Source organism: Mandrillus leucophaeus, unplaced genomic scaffold, assembly GCF_000951045.1.
Source record: "Mandrillus leucophaeus isolate KB7577 unplaced genomic scaffold, Mleu.le_1.0 Scaffold221, whole genome shotgun sequence".
NCBI classification, from domain to species: domain Eukaryota; kingdom Metazoa; phylum Chordata; class Mammalia; order Primates; family Cercopithecidae; genus Mandrillus; species Mandrillus leucophaeus.
Window position 1 is genome coordinate 3,475,600 of NW_012102266.1, and position 19,732 is coordinate 3,495,331.

At 43.9% G+C, this 19,732-nt stretch overlaps 1 protein-coding gene across 2 annotated transcripts in view; it reads left to right on the plus strand.

Moving 5' to 3' along the window:
- Nucleotides 1-18,753, plus strand: part of MARCH3 (membrane-associated ring finger (C3HC4) 3, E3 ubiquitin protein ligase) — a 149,516-nt gene extending 130,763 nt beyond the window's left edge. The window contains exons 4-5 of one of the 2 annotated variants that reach the window (XM_011981202.1): nt 8,375-8,584; nt 15,686-18,753. In XM_011981202.1, the coding sequence (XP_011836592.1) occupies nt 8,375-8,584; nt 15,686-15,844 (369 nt within the window). In that variant the 3' untranslated portion in view covers nt 15,845-18,753. The remainder of the gene's footprint in view (nt 1-8,374; nt 8,585-15,685) is intronic. The other variant, XM_011981203.1, reaches the window with a different exon arrangement.
- The last annotated feature ends 979 nt before the right edge of the window (nt 18,754-19,732 follow it).

A 19,732-nucleotide genomic window follows, 5' to 3' on the forward strand; every position in this document is an offset into this window, starting at 1 on the left:
ATGTTCGCTGCACAAATGGAGACGTATCAAGTAAGCAGCTGGGCACACAAACTTGAAGCCTAGAAAAGGATTGGCCTGAAATCCTTTACTTAAGCCTGATGTTTTGAACTAAAATGAGACCTTAAGAGTTCTATAGCATTGCTCTGACAACAGGAGAGGCTGCTTCACCACTCCATCAAAGCCACCGCATCCTTACTCTGTTGAGGTAGACTCCCATTTTTGACTCCACAACAGAGCTAAAGAACTTCATAAAGCCACACAGCATTTGGGGGAACCAGAATGTGGGGCAACTGGAAGTGGTGTCCTGTCCCCTGCCTCTGAGCCCATATCTTATCCCCAGCAAGGTGCTGCTTCTTGAACTTTATCCGTTGCAGGAGGGAACAAAAATTGGGATCAAGATTTTATGTAGTGTGAAAGTAAGTGAAAAGAAAGAATTGAAAGAGCATTAGGCTAGAGGTTTCAAATACTGGCTCCTCACCATGTAACCTTGAACAAGGAACTTAACCTCACTGAGCCTTCATATCCTAATCCAAAATGGGAACAGTAACAACACCTGGTGTTACCAAATTCAGTACAAATATCTGGTACATCATAGGCACTCAGTACATATTTTTGGTTGAATTGGAGTTGTATAACTTTTAAGAGGACATGTGGTATGTACACTTCTCAATTATTTCAAGGTAGGTTTCTTCTAGGAAAAAAAAGAAATATATATATATATATATAGTAATTGTGACTAAAACAGCACAAGGGATCTTGAATAATTTATTGGGTTTCTCATACGACTTCATGACCTATGGAAAAATAGATGTTCCATGGTTACTTACATCTTAGGGAAAAAAGCTTGCATCGAAACTACAGGTTTTTCATCTTGTAGCAACAAAACAGTGTATAGATATTTCTCTTGGAAACCTAAGAAGAGCAATATGTAAGAAATACTATCTCTAGTCTAGAAGGCTAAAAGCAATTAACTTGACAATTTGATGTTTATATGCCAACAAAGTTTCTTCTTTCCAATCAGTTTAACTAGTCTAACTAATACTGTAAGATCATTTCTGGTCAGGCCTAGTAGCATCTCAGATGTTTGTTCATTCACTTTTCTTTTTTTAATCAAGACTTATTTTGTAAATCAAGACTTATTTTGTAAATCAAGATTTTTTTTAAATCAATACTCTTGTTGCCCAGGCTGGAGTGCAATGGAGCAATCTCAGCTCACTGCAACCTCTGCCTCCTGGGTTCAAGCAATTCTCCTGCCTCAACCTCCCAAGTAGCTGGGATTACAGGCATGTACCACCATATCTGGCTCATTTTGTATTTTTAGTAGAGATGGGGTTTTACCATGTTGGTTAGACTGGTCTCAAACTCCTGACCTCAGGCAATCCACCTGCCTCAGCCTCCCAAAATGCTGGGATTACAGGCATAAACCACCACACCCGGCCTATTCATTCATTTTTGTTAAACATCTCCTATGTTCCAGTGCTGTTCTTAGATCAAGGCGTATTAAAATAAACAAAATTGAAGTGGGTAGCAATACATGGGCAACCAAATAGACAACTAAAGAAATAGCATCGTTTCGGAGAGCGTTCTGTGCTCTTGAAAATATAGCTGAGTAATATTCACAGGTACTGGGAGTGTTTTCCATGAGAAGGTGCCGTTTGAGCTGAGACCTAAATAACGAGAAGCTGAAAAAGAATATGCACAAAGGCTGAAAATGAAGGGAGAGATAGCAGGAGACATGGGAACGGTAGGAAGGGATGAAGTCAGGGCTTATAGCACCAGGTAGACAGTTTGGATTTTATTATGACCATTGGAGAGTTTTGAGCAAGGAAGCAACCTAATTTGATTTATATTTCTAGAAGCTCACCTTGACTGTTGTTTTGGGACTGGACAGTAGGGTGGCCAGAGTGGAAGCAGGGAGGCTATTGCCTCCCAAGTAGGAGATGGTGACCTAGCCTGGGATGTCAGTAGTGGGGCAGAGAGAAGCAGCCAGATTCCAGGTATATGTTGTAGGCAGTAGCAATAGGACTTACCATGTCCTGGGCAAGTCCCTTAGCCCAGGAGGAAAGACACAGAGTGGAACAGGATGACTAAGCGACAGGGGTGGATGGTCATTTACTGATATGGAGGAGACTTAGGGGAAAGGAGTTACGAGGTACGTGCTAATTAGGAGTTCTGTTTTGGACAGATTAAGTTTGAGTTGTCTATTAGTCATCTAAGCAGAGATGTTGACTGGGTCATTGAATGTGCACGTCTAGAGGTTTGGAGAGAGGCCAAGGCATGAGCAAATACTCTGTAAAGTTCTCCTTTGAGATGCATTGTTACAAGCCTGGTTTGATGGATATCTGAAGCATGCATCTCCTAAGGTCCCCTGGAGTCAGAATTTCCTTCTGTGCGTCTTCAACTGTCCTGGAAACTCATTGACAGACTGTGGAGTTCAGGGATTTAAAACACTAGTAGGAGTTTGTTTTTATTCTCTACTTTGTTTCAAGTTAACTGTAAAGCATGATTTTCAACTTTCATCTTGAATTTTAAATCATGCAAGAGACCTATCACTTACCTTCTGATCATTACACTGCCGCCCTCACATTCCGGCTCCCCAGATAAGCGAGAATTTAGTGTAGAATGTGTTGGGCTTGCAGAATAAGACCCATCTCAAGAAAGGCAAGGTTAATAACTCTGCCAAGTGTCAGCTTAACAGGAGACTCGGGCAGATAAACCCAAATGAGTAAACATTGTGAGACCATGCCTTCTCTTTTTTTTCTTCCAGCTCCATAAATTTATTATGGTTTCCTTTCTATCAGTTTCTTTCATTCTTGTGGTGGTTTCTCATTAAGGAGATTCATGGGGAAGGTTGTAATCGATCAGAGCTATTAGCCACCAGAGTGTAATCTGGTTCTAGTACAAACTGACCTGCACAGTGTCCTGTCTACCTTTGGGATTTAAGCTGATTAACTCAGAGCCTGGGAGGCAGAGTCTAAAGTTCTATAACACAGAACCTCCAGCACCCCCTCTTCCCCACCAACCAGTAGGGGATTTAACATATTGACACTGTAATTAAATCCAAATCCACACTTAACCCACCTTGAAAGTAGCCACTGGTACCTGGCTTACCTTAGATGTACATTCACAGCCAGTGAATGATGCTGTGGCAAGGTAGTAGAGTGCTGCTTTAATCCCCTCTTCTGTCTCAGGCCCTTCAGTGTTGATTATGATGGGGCTTTCTGGTTTATTTGTTGTACTTATTTCCAAGAAGTGATCAACCTCATGGTTCAGAAACAAGTTAAATGATTAGAACGAGATTTCTACAGAAAAATAGGCAGCTGCTGGGGCTTTCAACAGCATGATCTCTGTACTGCATGTTTTTGATAGAACCAGAGAACAAGATGCCAGAAGGGTGCCCTTGGCTGCCCACAGAACCCCTGGCAGCCGTATGGGTGGGTCCACCAGGAGAAAAATGCCACAAAAATTACTAGTCTCAATCATTGACCTTGCCTTTTAAAATATAGTTAACCACCAAGTATAAGCCAAGGACTAAGACCAAACTTAAGACCCTTCAAGAACGGCATTTGAGCTGCAAAAGCTGTCCACAAGTGGGCAGGATAAGTTAATTGGTATCTCACACCAGAGGAACTTCGGTAAGTAAATATTCCTTCTTGTACTGATAAGTACAGTTAAGGTGTAACCTTTTTCCTCCCCTTCCATCCAGCTACTTCCTGAGCCCATGCTTTACTAAGAACTATGATATAGAATAGTTAGGGGCAGTCTTTGGAGCTAGACTTCATGAACCAAAGCCACGACCAATCTTGTGTAAGTTATTTAAATTCTCTGTGTCTCATTTTCCCTATCTATAAAATGGCAATGATAATGATTCTAAGATTATTGAGGAGTAAATGAATTATTAGATGTAGCATATAAGATAGTGCTTGGCATATAGTAGGGGCTGAAGAGACGTAAGCTCTTCTCATTCATTTAGCATGAGGTGCCTGCTATGAGGCAGGCCCTGTGCTAGACACCAGTGATATAAAGGTAAATTTGAATAGGAAGACAGACACACGAACAAGCCTGCCTTCTGCCTCTTCCTGTTCTTTATTAATGCTCAGGAGACGAGGGTACTACTACAGAACAGGTATAATAGTCAATGTATATACCCCATAACTGATAAGAAAGGTAGAAGGTATAAGAGCCAAAAATGTAATAGAATAATAATTGAGGAGGTCAACCCCTTGTCTATTATGAATTAGGTCACAATGCATGATAATGTAGCTGAGATTAAACACCCGGAAATTAGACCTCATCGTGGTTTGACAAAAGAATTGACACAGACCAGAACAAGAGCCTAAGAAAATTTTCTAAAAGTACCATGATCACATCCTGGCCAGCCAACTAAACATTCAGTTACCAGATGTACCCAATAAAACAGCAGGACTTAAATATGTCCCACCTAGCTGAAAAGTTAAAAAACCTTGCACACACAAGCATACACACACAAATGCCATTTGGTACAAAAAGAAAATGTTACTAGGAAAACAAGGAAGAGACATGTGAGGTTCTTCCTCACATGTCTTTAAATCTCACCTCTGATACCCACTTGCTATCTCTCCTTAGGTGAGTTATTAAACTTTCTCCTCCCTGGTGTTTATATCTATGGACTGGGGATACTGTTATCACCTACTACATAGGACTGTTGTGAGGACTCAGTGAGATATTGCATAATAAACTCCAAGCTGTAGCACTGAGCCTGCCCCAGCCTTCTCTCAGTAATAGCTGTTTTGCTGTTTTAGTTTGCTGTTCGCTAGCTAGACATCTACCTCCCCTGACAGCCTTGTCTGTCCCTCTCTCTCACTCTGTGTGTGTCTGTCTCTCTCCCTGTTTTGTACACAAGTAATATATACACATATATTTATACAAGGAATCCATGTTCATTTTACAAAAACAAGAAAATAATGTACAAAAAAAATTTTAAACCACTCACAGTGCCACCACCAAGAATAGCTATTATTTTGCTAGGTGTCCCCCTGTTCTTTATGTGAATACACTATGTGTGTGTAAATGTAAATGTCTGTCTCTGTGTAACTATGTCTTACATATATAGGATCATACTATACATTCTGTCCACTAGAATTTTTTTCTGCTCAGCAATATGTCATGCCAGTAAATATAAAATGTACATTAGCATTTGAAATTGCTATTAATATATAGTATTCTATGTTAAGTAAATTCCATAATTTATTTAGACAATTCCATATTGCTAGAAACATAAACTGTAATCAAATTTTTATCTGTTATAAACTTTGCTTATATTAATATTCTATGTTGATTTATGGATATATCTGAATACTTAGTGGCTCTTACCATAGCCAAGGGTAGTTTTCTCTTTTCCTCAATGAGGATGGATGATTGCTACTGATCTTGCTCACAAACCTGCCTTTGTATAATAGATAACATTTGGAGCTCTGCAGAAGATACATAATTTAACATAATAGTACCATGTAAAGTACTCCATACCTAAATACAACCAGCAGCAAACAACACAAAGAGTAAGCTGAACTCCCCAAAACTAGAGTTAACAAGGTGCAGAATTCATCTTATTGGGTGATCATGGGCACATAAATACGGAAGATCAAAGAACAATTGGAAAACAGGAAACTGGGAACAAGCAATTATAATCTCTAGTTTGTCTTTGCACATTTATTTTGCATCAGACAGAGATAAACATTGATTCATAATTACCTCCTCCTCTCCTTCCATATCTAAGTCATTTCATTGGGTAATGTCAAGGGCCACATAAATAAGTAAAGTACTGAATTAGTTTTAATAAAATGTATCCAGAATTCCCAAGCCAAAGAAAGGAAGGGAAATCTTAACTAATGAGGTCAGCGTTTCTGTGTACATAGGTAGCATAGGTATTCAGGGCCTACTGTTCCAAAATGGAGGTACAGAGAAGAGTACACCAGATGTCTATCTGCTTCCAGGGAAAACCCAAACCATGAGGAGAATTGGGTTGGTTTGCTATAATTTGGTCACCATTGTTTAAGAATCTGGATGTCTGAATGTCTTGCAATTTTAATTTTTGAATATTCACTAACATCTAAATAAGAGTAGAGATCTCGATCCTCTTCTCAGTTCAGCTTCTCAATCACCTGGCACCAACATTTAACTTTACTGAGCCTCTGTAAAATTAAGATACAATAATGCCCTATTTCTACTCTCCACTTGATAGTGATATTCCCAGTACTTAGGCAATAGGCAAGAACATGTTAATTAATAAGAGCTCTTTGAACTTCTTTGAAGCTGCTGAGATGTCTGAGGTGGCATGACAACACATGCAGGATTAATAATATCATTTGCACTTATTTTGGTATTTACATTAAATATTTATAATGCAGTATTTAAATTCACAGACAAGTCAGCTCCCCATTATCTATGTTTTAATATTTATTTCTGTCCACTTTTGAGGTGAAACTGACTGTATTCACCATCTCAGCCCATGTTTAAGGTGGATTGTCTCTGAAATGTGGAATGTTGGGGACTCATGCAAACATTTGAGGAAGGGCACCTCCCAGAAAACTTTCTTTGGTGCCTTTTACCACCTGCCTCTTTTACTCAGTCATTGGGGTTTTGCCAGGTCTTACACTGCTCTTTCCTCAACTTGTTTCCCTCTGTGCAGCTTTTCTATTTTGTCTTTCCATCCTGGAGCATGGCCTTCCCCTCCCTCTCCTGTCAGCCCCAGCCACTCTTGTCTCACCCATCATGGCCCTTCCCTTCCTCCCGGTGGTTTTGTAGGATTTGCTGCCCTGGCCGCTTGGGCTGTCTCCTCGGTGGCCAGTGCTCCTGTTTGGCAAGCCAGCTGTGTGGCACTGCTGGGCACACATCAGCAGACAGTCAATGCTAGGTCCCTGTTTGTTGGTAGGGACAAAATGGAAGACAGAGTGTGCTAGTGTCTCTCCTCGTTGTCTGTGTTTGACCCCACTCCTTCTCTGGACAACTTTGACTCTGTCGTTACTACATGGAACAGTGAGATGGGAATGTCAAATTATCTGTAGAGTGTTTCAATGCTAATCTGAAGAAAAGCTATTAGGCCTCATTACCCATGTGAATTGACACCAGTATGTAAGCACTGAATTAAATATATTGTCGAATGGATTTTGGAAAGCATTATAGCAGGCATTAAGCAGGTATCCAAATGGGAGGACAGCCATCCTATTTTCCTAACTGTAGAAATTATCTTTAGTCTTTCAACAAGCATGAGGTTTTCCCCATCCTTTTGGGGATTGGTTCAGTCAAGATGGTAGCATAATCAAGATGTCAGAGATGTTCCTAAGTGAGGAGGTTCAGAATCCAAAAGCCAAGAGAGGGCATTAATGAGTTCACGGCATCAGGTGAGTCTTATTCTATGTTGGCTCTCCCCAAGACCATCTTCAGGCTCAGTTATTCACTAAAAGGACTCACAGGACTCAGAAAAAAACTGTTATACTCATGGTTATGGTTTATTACAGCAAAGGGATACAGATTAAAAGCAGAAAAGGGTGAAGGTGCATGGGGCGAAGTCCAGGATAAACAAGACACAGGCTTCGAGGTGTCCTTTCCTAGTGGAGTCAAACAAATATGCTTAATTTTTCCAGCAATGATTTGTGACAACATGTGCGAAGTATTTGCCAATCTGGGAAGCTCACCTGAGCCTTAGTATTCAGGATTTTGACTGGGATCAGTCACACAGACATGCAATATCTGCATGACTGACCTCAGCTACTCAAACTCCAGCCTCCCAGGGCAAAAAGAGGTGTTCACCATAAATCACATTGTTGACATAAAGTATCTGATCATACTAGTATTGTGGCCCAAGGCCTCTGGCATGCAAAATAGTCTTATGAGGCAAAATATTACTAGGACTCAAAGCTCATCTCTCAGGAGCTGGTCAAGAGCCAGTCCTAAAAATAGGCCTGTCTTGGGAATGTGCAGGGGTTGAGCAACCCAACCCTTTCCTGCACACATTCCCAGGGTCAAGACACTGGAAGGCTTTGGACACGTGACTGAGCTTATCCTACCTCAGCTGTTACCTTCCAACAGTAACATTCTCTCTTCCTTCCACATGGGATCATTGTGATTCAGAATAGTAACGACTATTTTCACAAAAAGTAGGTCATCTACAGCAAGGAGACTATAAATTATTATTGTTATTTGTATCATATCATTATTATTCAGGGGGTGGGGCATAGGAATGAGCCCTGAACGCTTCCTTGTTATCTCATAACAAGACAGAAATGCCTTTTCCCAAGGTTCTGAAGGCAAAGATAACTTCAGAGCAGCATTTCTCCACTCCACACTGGCATTTAACCTTCTCCCTTGCTCTTCTCTGTCTCCCTTTACCTGGCAGTGGCTGAGAAATCCTGGCCCCCAGCATGAGAAGCGGACTCTGTTTGGCGACATGGTGTGCTTCTTGTTTATAACTCCCCTGGCCACCATCTCGGGCTGGCTGTGCCTGCGGGGCGCCGTGGACCACCTGCACTTTAGTAGTCGGCTAGAAGCCGTCGGGCTGATTGCACTCACTGTCGCACTCTTCACTATTTACCTCTTTTGGACACTAGTAAGTATGGGCCGTGGCTGGGGTTCAGGCCATTTGGAGCTGGCAGCCTCACCGCTGGCACAGGCCTTTCTTCTTGTCTGTAACACACTCACCTGTCTGGTAGAAAGCAGACCTTCAGATGCTGGCGGGAGCGTGAGATGTGGTTTATGACTATGTGTGTGTGTGCCTTTGTGTGTGTGTCTGTGATGCTAAGGCAGATCACATAAAGAAAAAGCTCAGCTTCTGGGTGTCCATCAGTCAAAGACACAGACACACCTTGGACGTTTCCCTCCTCTAGTACTCTAGGACTCCATCTGTTATGAGGCATGGCATTTTCTTTCTCTTGTTTATATTTCTCACTTTTGCTGGGATTGTAGTATATTATGAATGATGCACTTGGCCGCTGCTGCTGTCACTGCCTGCACAGACCATGAATCCTCCCTGCTGGTTATTTTCTTCTTACGTCCTGACACAGCCTAAAGTCTTTGTTGGACGTGGAGGCGCACTTTGCCTGGTGATTATTCTGTGTGTTGGGATATTGACTCTGCTGCCCATAAAAGCACTAATTTATCTAGCTGAGAAGCTGCCACCAAAGAAAGGCCATTTCCCAATAAGTGTTCTCGCTGTATATGAGGAAGAATTTTTAAATATCCCTTTTTACATCCTTTTAACTTTTAACTTCATGCAGTAGGTTGATTGCTTGAGTACTAGTTGACAGCACCCACAAAATGCAACATTTGATCTCTCTCTTTATGCTTTCCTCTGGGAGCTGTAGGGAAGGACATCACTGTCTCCTAGAATATTTTCAGAAGCTGGGCCCCCTGCTTCCTGGCATTACTCTCCTGTGCCTGCTCGTTTCTAATCTGAGCACGTTCCATTGTTATTCAATATGTATTTCCTGTCTAAAAGGTACCATTCCCATATCCCATAGCACAGTGTCAGCATGTGGAAGCTGCTTCTAGCATACACTTCCTCCCTTTCTCTGTCTCCCAGACCCTGTTCCTCCAGCTGCCACTCCCAAGACCCTATTCATTTCCCTCTTCTTCATCATATGGCTCTTCCAGCTCTGCGCCTCCCCTCCAGTGAGAGTGTTCAAACAGTAAGGAGATACATTTCAGTTTCAATAAAGAGGGAGTGTTCTAATGCTAAGAACTTACCTGAGTCTTATGGTTGATTTAGACATTCTGTTCCCAGGCTAATGAAGCCCCAAGCAAAACTATTATTGCCTCCTTTAGAAGTCTACACTTCGGCCAGGCGCAGTGGCTCATGCCTATAATCCCAGCATTTTGGGAGGCTGAGGTGGGAGGATCACTTGAGGTCAGAAGTTTGAGACCAGCCTGGCCAACATGGGGAAACCCTGTCTCTACTAAAAATATAAAAATTAGCCGGGCGTGGTGGTGCATGTCTGTAATATCAGCTATTTGGGAGGCCGAGGCAGGAGAATTGCTTGAACCCAGAAGGCAGATGTTGCAGTGAGTCGAGATCATGCCACTGTACTCCAGCCTTGGCGACAGAGTGAGACTTCACCTCACAAAAAAAAAAAAAAAAAAAATAGTCTATGCTTCCAAAGTACGTCCTGGTTCATTTTTAATCAGGCAATGAAGCTGTTCCAGAAGCTTCCATTGTGATGGGAGGAGGGTTAGAAATAAGAAATGAAGGAGTCTAAGCAGCACCATCTAACTCTTGGTCCACAGCACCACTCTGGGAAAGTCATCTGACCTCTGTGAGGCTCAGTGTCCTCATCTGTCAAGTGGAAATACTGGTAATGCCCATCCTGCCAAATTCCCCTGGGGTTATGAGATTTAAGTCAACATGTATATGGGAAAGTACTTTGGAGAATAATATAAGTTCTTGCCATGTTTAGAGGTTTTCTAGTCTACAATTTTTTTTAGAAGAGTGCCTATGATGAAGGATGGATGAAGTGAACTTAAATGCTGGGCTTTCAAAACCAATGTAAGGCCTTTCTGAAATCCTGCTTTGTGAAGCATACACTTATCTAACAAGAAAGAAACAGGGTGATAGGTGGCTGGAAAGGAAGGAAGAAAGAAAGAAAAGAAAGAAGGTTATCTTGAGAAAAAAATGGATGTGACCTTGTTTCATCTCCCATCCCAGGTGAAAGAAAGGTTTGGGTGGAAAAGGTACCTAGACTAGGCTCTTTCAGGAAAATGGTAACATACTTCATTCCAGAAATATTTCTCACTGGCGGTGCTAGGCATGCATTTAGAATCCAAGGGCCCTGTGTTTAAACCCAAGATTTAGCATCCTAATAACAGTGTAAATTCAAATAGGATACTTAACCTCTGTGTTCATCCTTCCTCTTATACAAAAAAAAAAAAAATACAGGAAATAATTGATAACCACTGAGTCAATGGGTTATTGCAAAGAGTGAGATAACGTCTGAGAACATACGTGCAAGCACCTAGCAGAGTGTTGGCCCCAGGCTCCTTCCTGCGGCTTCCCTGCTCTGCCAGCTTCCACCCTCCCCCTGCCTGTATAGAATGCAAAGTTAGGGCAGGGAAAGAAGGCATCTCTCCCCTTTGACTGGTGTGAAAAACGTGCTGTGGAGTCAGCTCAGCAATAGGTTACTGAACATAGAATAACTCCATCCCAGATAAATGCTGTACTGAGCAGCCCTGGCAAGAGCCGTAATTCAGAAGCTGACAGCACTTGGAAACTGCCCTGCAGCAGAAACCCATTGTAAACAAGCTGTCAAGCTTAAGGAGAATATGCTGTGAAAATGTCTTAGATAAACAAACACGGTGTCAGTCCAAGCCTGGGTCCTCAGAGGAGCCGTTCCTGGAAGGGCCTCCCTGGTACTGTGAAGAAGGACAAGCGCTCATGCTGCACGCCTCAGAGTGCCTTGGAGTTTCTCGCAGGCACACATGGCAATGCAGGTCCAGCCCTGACACACCCTCAGGGAGTCCCACCTTCTGGAACCTGCTGTGTTCCAGGAGCACACCTGGGCCCCAGGAGGCCAGGGCCTTGGCCAGCTCCACCCTAAGAGCTCAGGTAGAGGTGTCCCAGAAACATCACTATCCATGTCACAAGTGATTTGAAGCCCGTGGACAGACACAAAGACAGCTGGCTGAGAACTGAGTCCACATTAAACATGAAGAAATTGTCGGTAATGGACTTGGTATTAGCCCCAGTTTGGAGTTTAGAGGAGAATTGAGGCACCGTGTATAGGAAGTCTTTCCACTCACTACATCACTGGTGCAACCAGTGTCCAGCACAGAAGGGAATGAATGAGCAACCGGGTTCCTCAAAGGCTGATTCCTGGTCCCATGGTTTGATTGTTTAAATTCTTCTTATAAAAGGGGAACCGCCAATGGAATGCTGTCCCAACAAGGCTCACTGTGGGGCTGCTTTAGACACATCCCCCACAAGGCCTACGAGCAGCCTGAGGGTATTCAGCGGTATTTCCCCATGACCAATTCACTCCTATGCTCCTTTCCCCAGTATAGGAGAGATATCTATCTCTCTCACTGAGGGCAATGAGAGATAGATAGGTGAGCTGGGCACATTGCTGCGGAGGCCGTTTGCCAAGGCCTCGTCCCATTGATATCCCTATATCCCTAAGTCACACCATCACTTCCAGAGAGAAAGGGCAAAATCAAAATATGTAATCAGATATCCCAAAGCCTTCTGTGTTTTTTTTTTTTTTTTTTTTGAGAGGGAGTTTTGCTCTTGTTGCCTAGGCTGCAGCGCAGTGGTGTGATCTCGGCTCACCGCAACCTCCACCTCCCGAGTTCCAGCGATTATCCTGCCACAGCTTCCCGAGTAGCTGGGATTACAGGCATAGACCACCACACCCAGCTAATTTTGTATTTTTAGTAGAGACAGGGTTTCTCCATGTTGGTCAGGCTGGTCTTGAACTCCTGACCTCAGTTGATCTGCGCGCCTCAGCCTCCCAAAGTGCTGGAATTACAGGCGTGAGCCATGTGCCCAGCCACCTGCTGTGACTTTATAGCACACCTTTGCCCCAGCCACAGTCACCTCCCTTATGGGAAGAGTAGATGCTAACATTTTCTAACCCTTCTCATAATATTCATGTGATCACAGCTCTTTGTACAGCAGACTTGCCCATGATAGGAGGTTAGTTAGATGAATAAACTAAGAAACTTCAGGAAGCCCATCCCATAAGGAGTAGTATTTTTAGAATAGTGGCTCTATACTCTCTTCCTCCTCTCTCCTAAACTCAAAACTTTAAGAAATATCTAAGTGAAATTCCTGACATTATTGTTTTAGCATCTTTTTATTTTATGTTTTCTTTTTCCTCACTGCCTTATTCTTCTTCTAAACTAGACCTCCTTTCTTTCCAATTATATTGCATTGCAGGGACGCAGTGTCTTGGAGCATCTAGAGAAGTAGCATTAACCCAGGGCAATGCAAACCTGTGGTCTCCTTGGCGTTGTGTTCAACTGCCTTTATTTTCCCTGACAAAGAAGCGTCTTCTTATGATGCTGGCTTTTTATTGATTGAATTTGCCTGCAGACTGTGGTGATTAACCACAATTAAAATAGATTAATGTATAATAAGATCTCATCTGTTTGTCTACACAAGTGGGCTGAATTTTTAAATTTCCTGGCCAAAGAACCAGGAGACCTGCTAAGTCGTTGACTCCCCGTGTTCCTTGAAGCAGTGCGTCTCAGGCTTGAATGCACATGCGGATCACCTGGGGATCTTGTTAAACTGCACTCTCTAATTCCTTAGGTCTGGGTGGGGCCTGAAATTCTGATATTCTAACAAGCTCCCAGGTGATGCAGCCTGCTACTGGTCCAGGACCACGCTGAGAGCAGAGCCTTAAAGAAAATAGCCCAATCCCTCTCTGTCTCTCTTTTTCTTCTTCTTCTTCTTTTTTTTTTTTTTTCTGTTACCCTGTATCTAAAGGGTGTCACAAAATTCTTTCTTATATTTAAGACACACAAAATAACAGCCCAAGAACACTAAAATGTATGCTCTGTGCCCTGTGCTAGGTGTTTTATATGCATTACATCAAGTATCATTATTCACATCTTACAAACAAGGAAACTGAAGCTTGTTGACAGCAAATAACTTCCCCAAGTCATGCAACCACTAAGTAGAGGATGCAGATTCCAGGCCCGTGTGCCTGGCTCTGGAGCCTGCGGCCTGCACTCATAGCTACTTCTCCAATTACTAATGCCAGTGTGCGCAGCTCTCAGCATCATGGAAAAGGGGACTCTTTATTTGAAATCCAGCTTTCCTGTAATGTTCACAGATTCCAGACTTCTTATATTGCCAGAGTTCCTTATTAGTATAATACTTGTCTGCATTCCACCTCTTTCCTGCCGTTGGCCCTGAACAGCTGGCTTCCCAGCCTGCCTCTCCTACATTCGTGAGTGACACCAAGCAGCAGCAGGACAGAATAGATACAAGAGAATCAAGCTTGAAAAAAAACCCAAAATGATCCACTTTGGCATGTTTAGGGACTTTTGAAGAAAAGCACATCTGTGTGAGTTTAAAAGCGTATATTTTCATACTCAACTCTCTCTGGCACTCAGCCCATGACATCTGCTTTCTAGCCTCAGAAATTTGAATAAGTGGCCCTGAATTTCATGACCCTGCCGTGAAGACTAAAAAGCCCATTCTGATCAAGGGCCTGCACTTTCATCTACTTCCAGAAACTTGAGCCCAAGTCATCAGGCCAGCCTATTTTCTGACCACCACAGACCTTTAGTGGGATCAACACAACCCATCCACTCCCAGATAATTAAACAGCCCAGACCTGATTTGTCACTCCAAGCTCATGGGCTCCTTCCTTTCCAGCACTTACCTACACATCAGACTCTGAATTTCTTGGACAGTCCATCAATGTTTTACGCTGGCCTTCTCCAAAACAGACTACAGGTTTAAGCATCTCATTCCAATGTATGTACATAAAAAGCGAGCACCTCGGCCGGGCACGGTGGTTCACACCTGTAATCCCAGCACTTTGGGAGGCCGAGGTGGGTGGATCACCTGAGGTCAGGAGTTCGAGACCAGCCTGACCAACATGATGAAACCCCGTCTCCACTAAAATTACAAAAATTTGCCAGGCATGGTGGCGCATGCCTGTAATCTCAGCTTCTCAGGAGGCTGAGGCACAAGAATCACTTGAACCTGTGAGGCGGAGGTCGCAGTGAGCTGAGATCATGTCACCGCACTCGAGTCTGGGTGACAGAGCAAGACTCCATCTAAGAAAAAGAAAAAAGGAGAGGCTTAAGTTTGAAGCAGTGTTGCAATCAGAAAATATAGGATGCTTATTCACTCATTCATTTACTCAGCAAACTCTTTTGAGCAACTTCCTAAGTGCCAGGCACTGTAACAGGTGCTGGGCATGCAAAGATGAACATAACACAACCCCTGCTCTCAAGATGCTTCTAGTGCAGGGGGAGAGAAAAACATGCACAGTGCTGTTCAGGACACTCAGTGCCATGTGGGTAAGCTTGAGGCACAGTGGGCCCCCAAGGGAGTCATGCCTCACCCCCTCAAGAAGATTTATTAGGGGAGTTAGTGCCCATGCTGCAATTTCCTTACTGGAAGCTGTAGAATGCTAGAGCTGGATGCAATCAGGAATCACCCATTGGGGCCATCAAGCTGTTGTGCAGGTTGTCCACAGGACAGTACAAAGGGTGTCCTTCATATCATAGTATGAATGGGATCCTTTGAGTTATGCAGAGTCTAACTTGCAGGAAGGTACGTGAAGCCCTAGCATCCCACTCATTTAATGGAGAAGAACCTAGGCACCTGATAGGCGCATTGCCGAGGTCACACAGCTGGGCAAGGGCTGGCATTGTATCCACCACTAGTCCAAAAATAAATCCAAACTCAGAAAGAACCTCATTTTCCCATTTATATCCTGAATTTACCCAGTATGAGGAGGAACAAAGGAAGCCACCATGCAAGCCCTGCCCATGTGTCCACACATAGGGTGCTCTTTGGCTGCTGCCCAATCTCTCAACACTCACTGCATGCCAGAGCCATTTTGCCCAGGGTTCTTGCCCTGCTTTAGTGCTGCCAGCTCTTTGAAGCTCTTTCAAATGACGTATTTGTTTCTTGTATTGATTATCCACTTCTGCTCACCTGAATTCTTTTCTCTTCCTTTTCCTCTCCCACCCCCAGGTGTCATTTAGGTACCACTGTCGATTGTACAATGAGTGGCGTCGGACCAATCAGAGGGTGATTCTCCTCATTCCAAAGTCTGTCAATGTACCTTCTAACCAGCAGTCCTTGCTGGGCCTCCATTCGGTCAAGAGGAACTCGAAGGAGACAGTTGTTTGACGTTTGTGTGGTTGGTTGGTTGATTCATTGTTTGGGGTTTGGAAGTGTCTGCCCTGGGGTCATGCACTGAGCCACCCCCAAGCCCTTCCTTAAGCCTGTGGGTCTAAGAACATCCAGAGCGCGTTAGCACATTACCCCGAGCAACGACCTCCGCCAGAAGAAAGCAAATGCTGTTTTACTTCAAATCATGGATGCTGCAATCATATGATATTTGCTAAGCTGCCAAACATGTTTATTTAGCAGATACTGTATGGAATTTTCTGAACACCTCTTTAACGTATGAGGAAGGTTGTCCTGCTACGGATGCAATTCAATTCTTCCTTTTTTATTACTATTTCAAACATACATATATATATATATATATATTAAACTTAGATGATAATCAAAATCAAAAAGCCAACATAAAAACTGGTTTCTTGGTTTGGTTGGGTCTTATTTTAGTTAGTTTATTTGTTTCTCAGTTTCTCTTATGGATTCTTTGGAGTACTTTGGTAGCCTGAGTGGTCTTTGTCATCTTTTTCCGTCCGTTACCCAAGGAGACAGCATAACAGATGCAGAACAAGTCATATTTGAAGAATGTTTTCTACTAAACTTCATTTAATTATTCAGTTTTTAAAGGGAAAAAGGGCATGGCAACTCTCCACATAGTGAGCTGTTTATTTAAATATCATTAAGGAGAAAAAAATATGGTGAGACGCTCACTCCTTTCAACTTGTTTGGTACTGACAGCTGATAGAAGCTATTTTCTAATAATAAATAATCCAGTGTGTGAAAGACAAAACCCACTGATTGCAATACTCTTTTTTAAATCGTAAAACCTGTGAAGTTTCTCAAAGCAGGTTTTAAAAGGAAAAGCAAAAAGGTTGGTGTTCTCACTCCCATCTCATTTAGTGCATGTCTTAATTCTGCATTCATAATGAATTGGAGGATCATTAGACATTTCTAGGAACCCTAGACCTGTTTTGCATATCAATTAGCATTCCCATTGCTCTATTGAATTTCTAGCTTGACAGGTAGATGTGGCAAAAAAAAAAAAAAAAAAAAAGCCTGTCCTAGCAGCCCTGCACTTATTCTAAGACCCCTTTGTCTGATTCTTTAAAAAGAGCCCCACACAGTGCCTTCCCCCAACCATGAGCCAATTCTGTCACAGTCCGAAATAGACTTTTTCTAAGGGTTTCGCGTCGCTCTTTTATCCGTCGCAGGGGTAAAGGGTCTGATCCGCAGCCTGCATTGTGCGCGCGCCGAGGCAGGAGCGGATGTCTTCTGAGGAGAGCGCTGGCCCGGGTTGACTCTCAGGCTCCCGGCTGTCCGCCCGCCCACACGCAGCGAGGAGGGGCGGAGCCCTGCTTCGGGAATGCTTAAAATATGGAATTCTAGAACATGACCCACATTCTGAGTATCACTCCAGCATCTGCCTTGTGCTCCCCACGTGGGAAAACGAAAAGTGCAAAGGAGCAGGCAGCGAGGAGGGTAGCGAATTTTTGTCTGCAAATTGATGGAGCTGATGCAGGTGTCCCCTTTGTCGGGGAGCCCTCCATTCACTGGCTGCCCCCAGCGCTGCCTGGGGAGGGAAACAGCTGTACTGCTCTCCGCTGCAAAACTCAGATGTGCTTTATGGCTTGTGACAATAGATTTCCTCCCCACCACGCTTCACTTGGACACTTCAATTCCAGTAATATACGTCTCAGCCCTTCTGTTTACTCCGCCCTGCTCACCCCTCTGGGCTGTCATTAGCTGCACCACCACCAACAGTTTCTTAATTGACCTTTTTAAAATGCTGGACACCACCGGCTGCACACAGCTGCCACACATTAAATTTCCAGAGCAAAGAGTCCAGCTTGGTAGCTGGTGAATTGCAGCCCTGTAATATACTTCATAAATGACGTCCACCCAGCCTTAGTCCCTGAACTGTCAGGTGAACGAACCGTGACGCCTCTCAACTGAATGGCACAACATTCATGAGAGGACCATCTCCCTTCTCCTCCCTGCTTCTTCCATGAATTAAGGAAGCAGCAGATTTCCAGGATGATTTCCTGTCAAGGTTGGTTGCAGAGAATTCCTGCCATCTTGGTTCATGAGATGAGACACGACACCATCAAAGGCAGCCAGGTCCCAGGCAGTCAATGGGGATCCTGCGTTAGGAAGGGTTTGCACATTAATACTGTGCCTGTGCCACACCTCTTTCCTTCGTGTTTACATCCCTGCCCTATGAAGTAAAGCAGAGTCCAAGATGCAAGGAGTAGATTGCATGTGGAATGGTGGCAGGACACCCCTGGCAGCCAGGCAGAGCATCAGTGCCTCCCTTCCCAGGTCACCAGCTTGGGACCTCCTTGTGAGAGGCTCTGATCTCCATCGGCATCAGGGCCCATAGGGGATTCTGAACTCTTGGAGGATATTTCATCCCCTCCAAGCCATGCCCCATGGAAAGGGCTACACCTCCTACAGGAAGGGGTGCCTTTTGTTCATGGGTACAGAGGCACGGTGCAGCTTACCAGCACCCTTGCTAGCCTAGACCTCTTCCTGTACTTCTTTTTGAAAGATCAAGAATGAAGAGAAAGAGATGAGGAGTGGGGGTCCTTTACCTAAAGGACCCTGGTGGTTCATTGCTTCTCTTCCACGGACTTTTTAAAAAACTCCCTCTCTTCCATACTCCTTGCTGTGATTCTGTCCTAATCATTTTTCTTGAGAATATCATGTAGAGATAAATGTGTGTCACAGTGAAGCCAGAAGGTGAATTAACAACTAAGACAAATCCAGCATGCTCTTGCCTGCCCTGCATGTGTGCTCATTTGGGGAAGGACGGAGGACACAGGGCATCGACACAAATTCTACAGCTCCTCAGAGAACAGAGCAGAGACTCAGATGAGCTGTAAAATCCATTAAGGAAAAATAAATGGCATGATTTGGAAAGTTACTTTGATTTGTCTTTCATTGTCCTAGTCTCCCCTGCCCCAAGTGCCTGGGCCCTGCCATGGATTGACACTTTCAGTGGGGCTGTAGCCATAGGCATTTCATTTTCAGTGAAAATAATTCATCTGGGGCATGGAGGAGCCAAAGGAGAAAACGGAATTGAAATCGCAGCCCAAATGACCCCACACTTGGGGAAGCAGCCAGCTTCTGGTTCCACTTCCTCCTAGGTCCTTATCGTTCCCCTCGGGGCACTGACCCTGGCTGGGCTCTGGGTCTGCGCCTGCACTGTGCATCTTTCTCCCATATTTGAATCCCCTCAGCCTTGCCTGACACTCCACACAGTTTATGCAGCTGCCCACACTAGGAAATGCCCCATGGCCCAAAGAACCTGAGAAGGAAAGACAGCTAGGAAATGAAATCAGGAAATGCTTCCTTTCCACTTCAATCCAGAGTGTTCCTAGAAGCTGCCTGAAGGTCTGCCACACAACTTGTAGTCCCTAGTGCTAGATGAGAAATGTAGAGTTGTGATTCTGATGCCTGAAGTAGAATGGGAGTTGAGCCAGGCATGGGGACAAGGTTCAGGCTTATTTTAGGACAAGAAGTTAGGGACCATGATGGACTTGGCTTGACATCATTCTTCCCAGCCAAGCATATGAGGACCTGCTTTCTGCAGACGGACCACATGAAGTCTGGTGCTGCTGAGGTTGGAGTCATGAGAAGTTGGTCCTATGGCTTGTGATATCTGGACAACTGCTAACTCTTTCGAAATGTCAGTTCTGCAGTAATACCTGGGCTACGACCCACCGATTTTGTTTTTTTCTTTTTTTGTTTGTTTGTTTTTGAGACAAAGCCTCGCTCTGTCGCCCAGGCTGGAGTGCAATGGCACGATATCTCGGCTCACTGCAACCTCCAGGTCCTGGGTTCAAGCGATTCTCCTGCCCCAGCCTCCCAAGTAGCTGGGATTACAGGTGTGTGCCA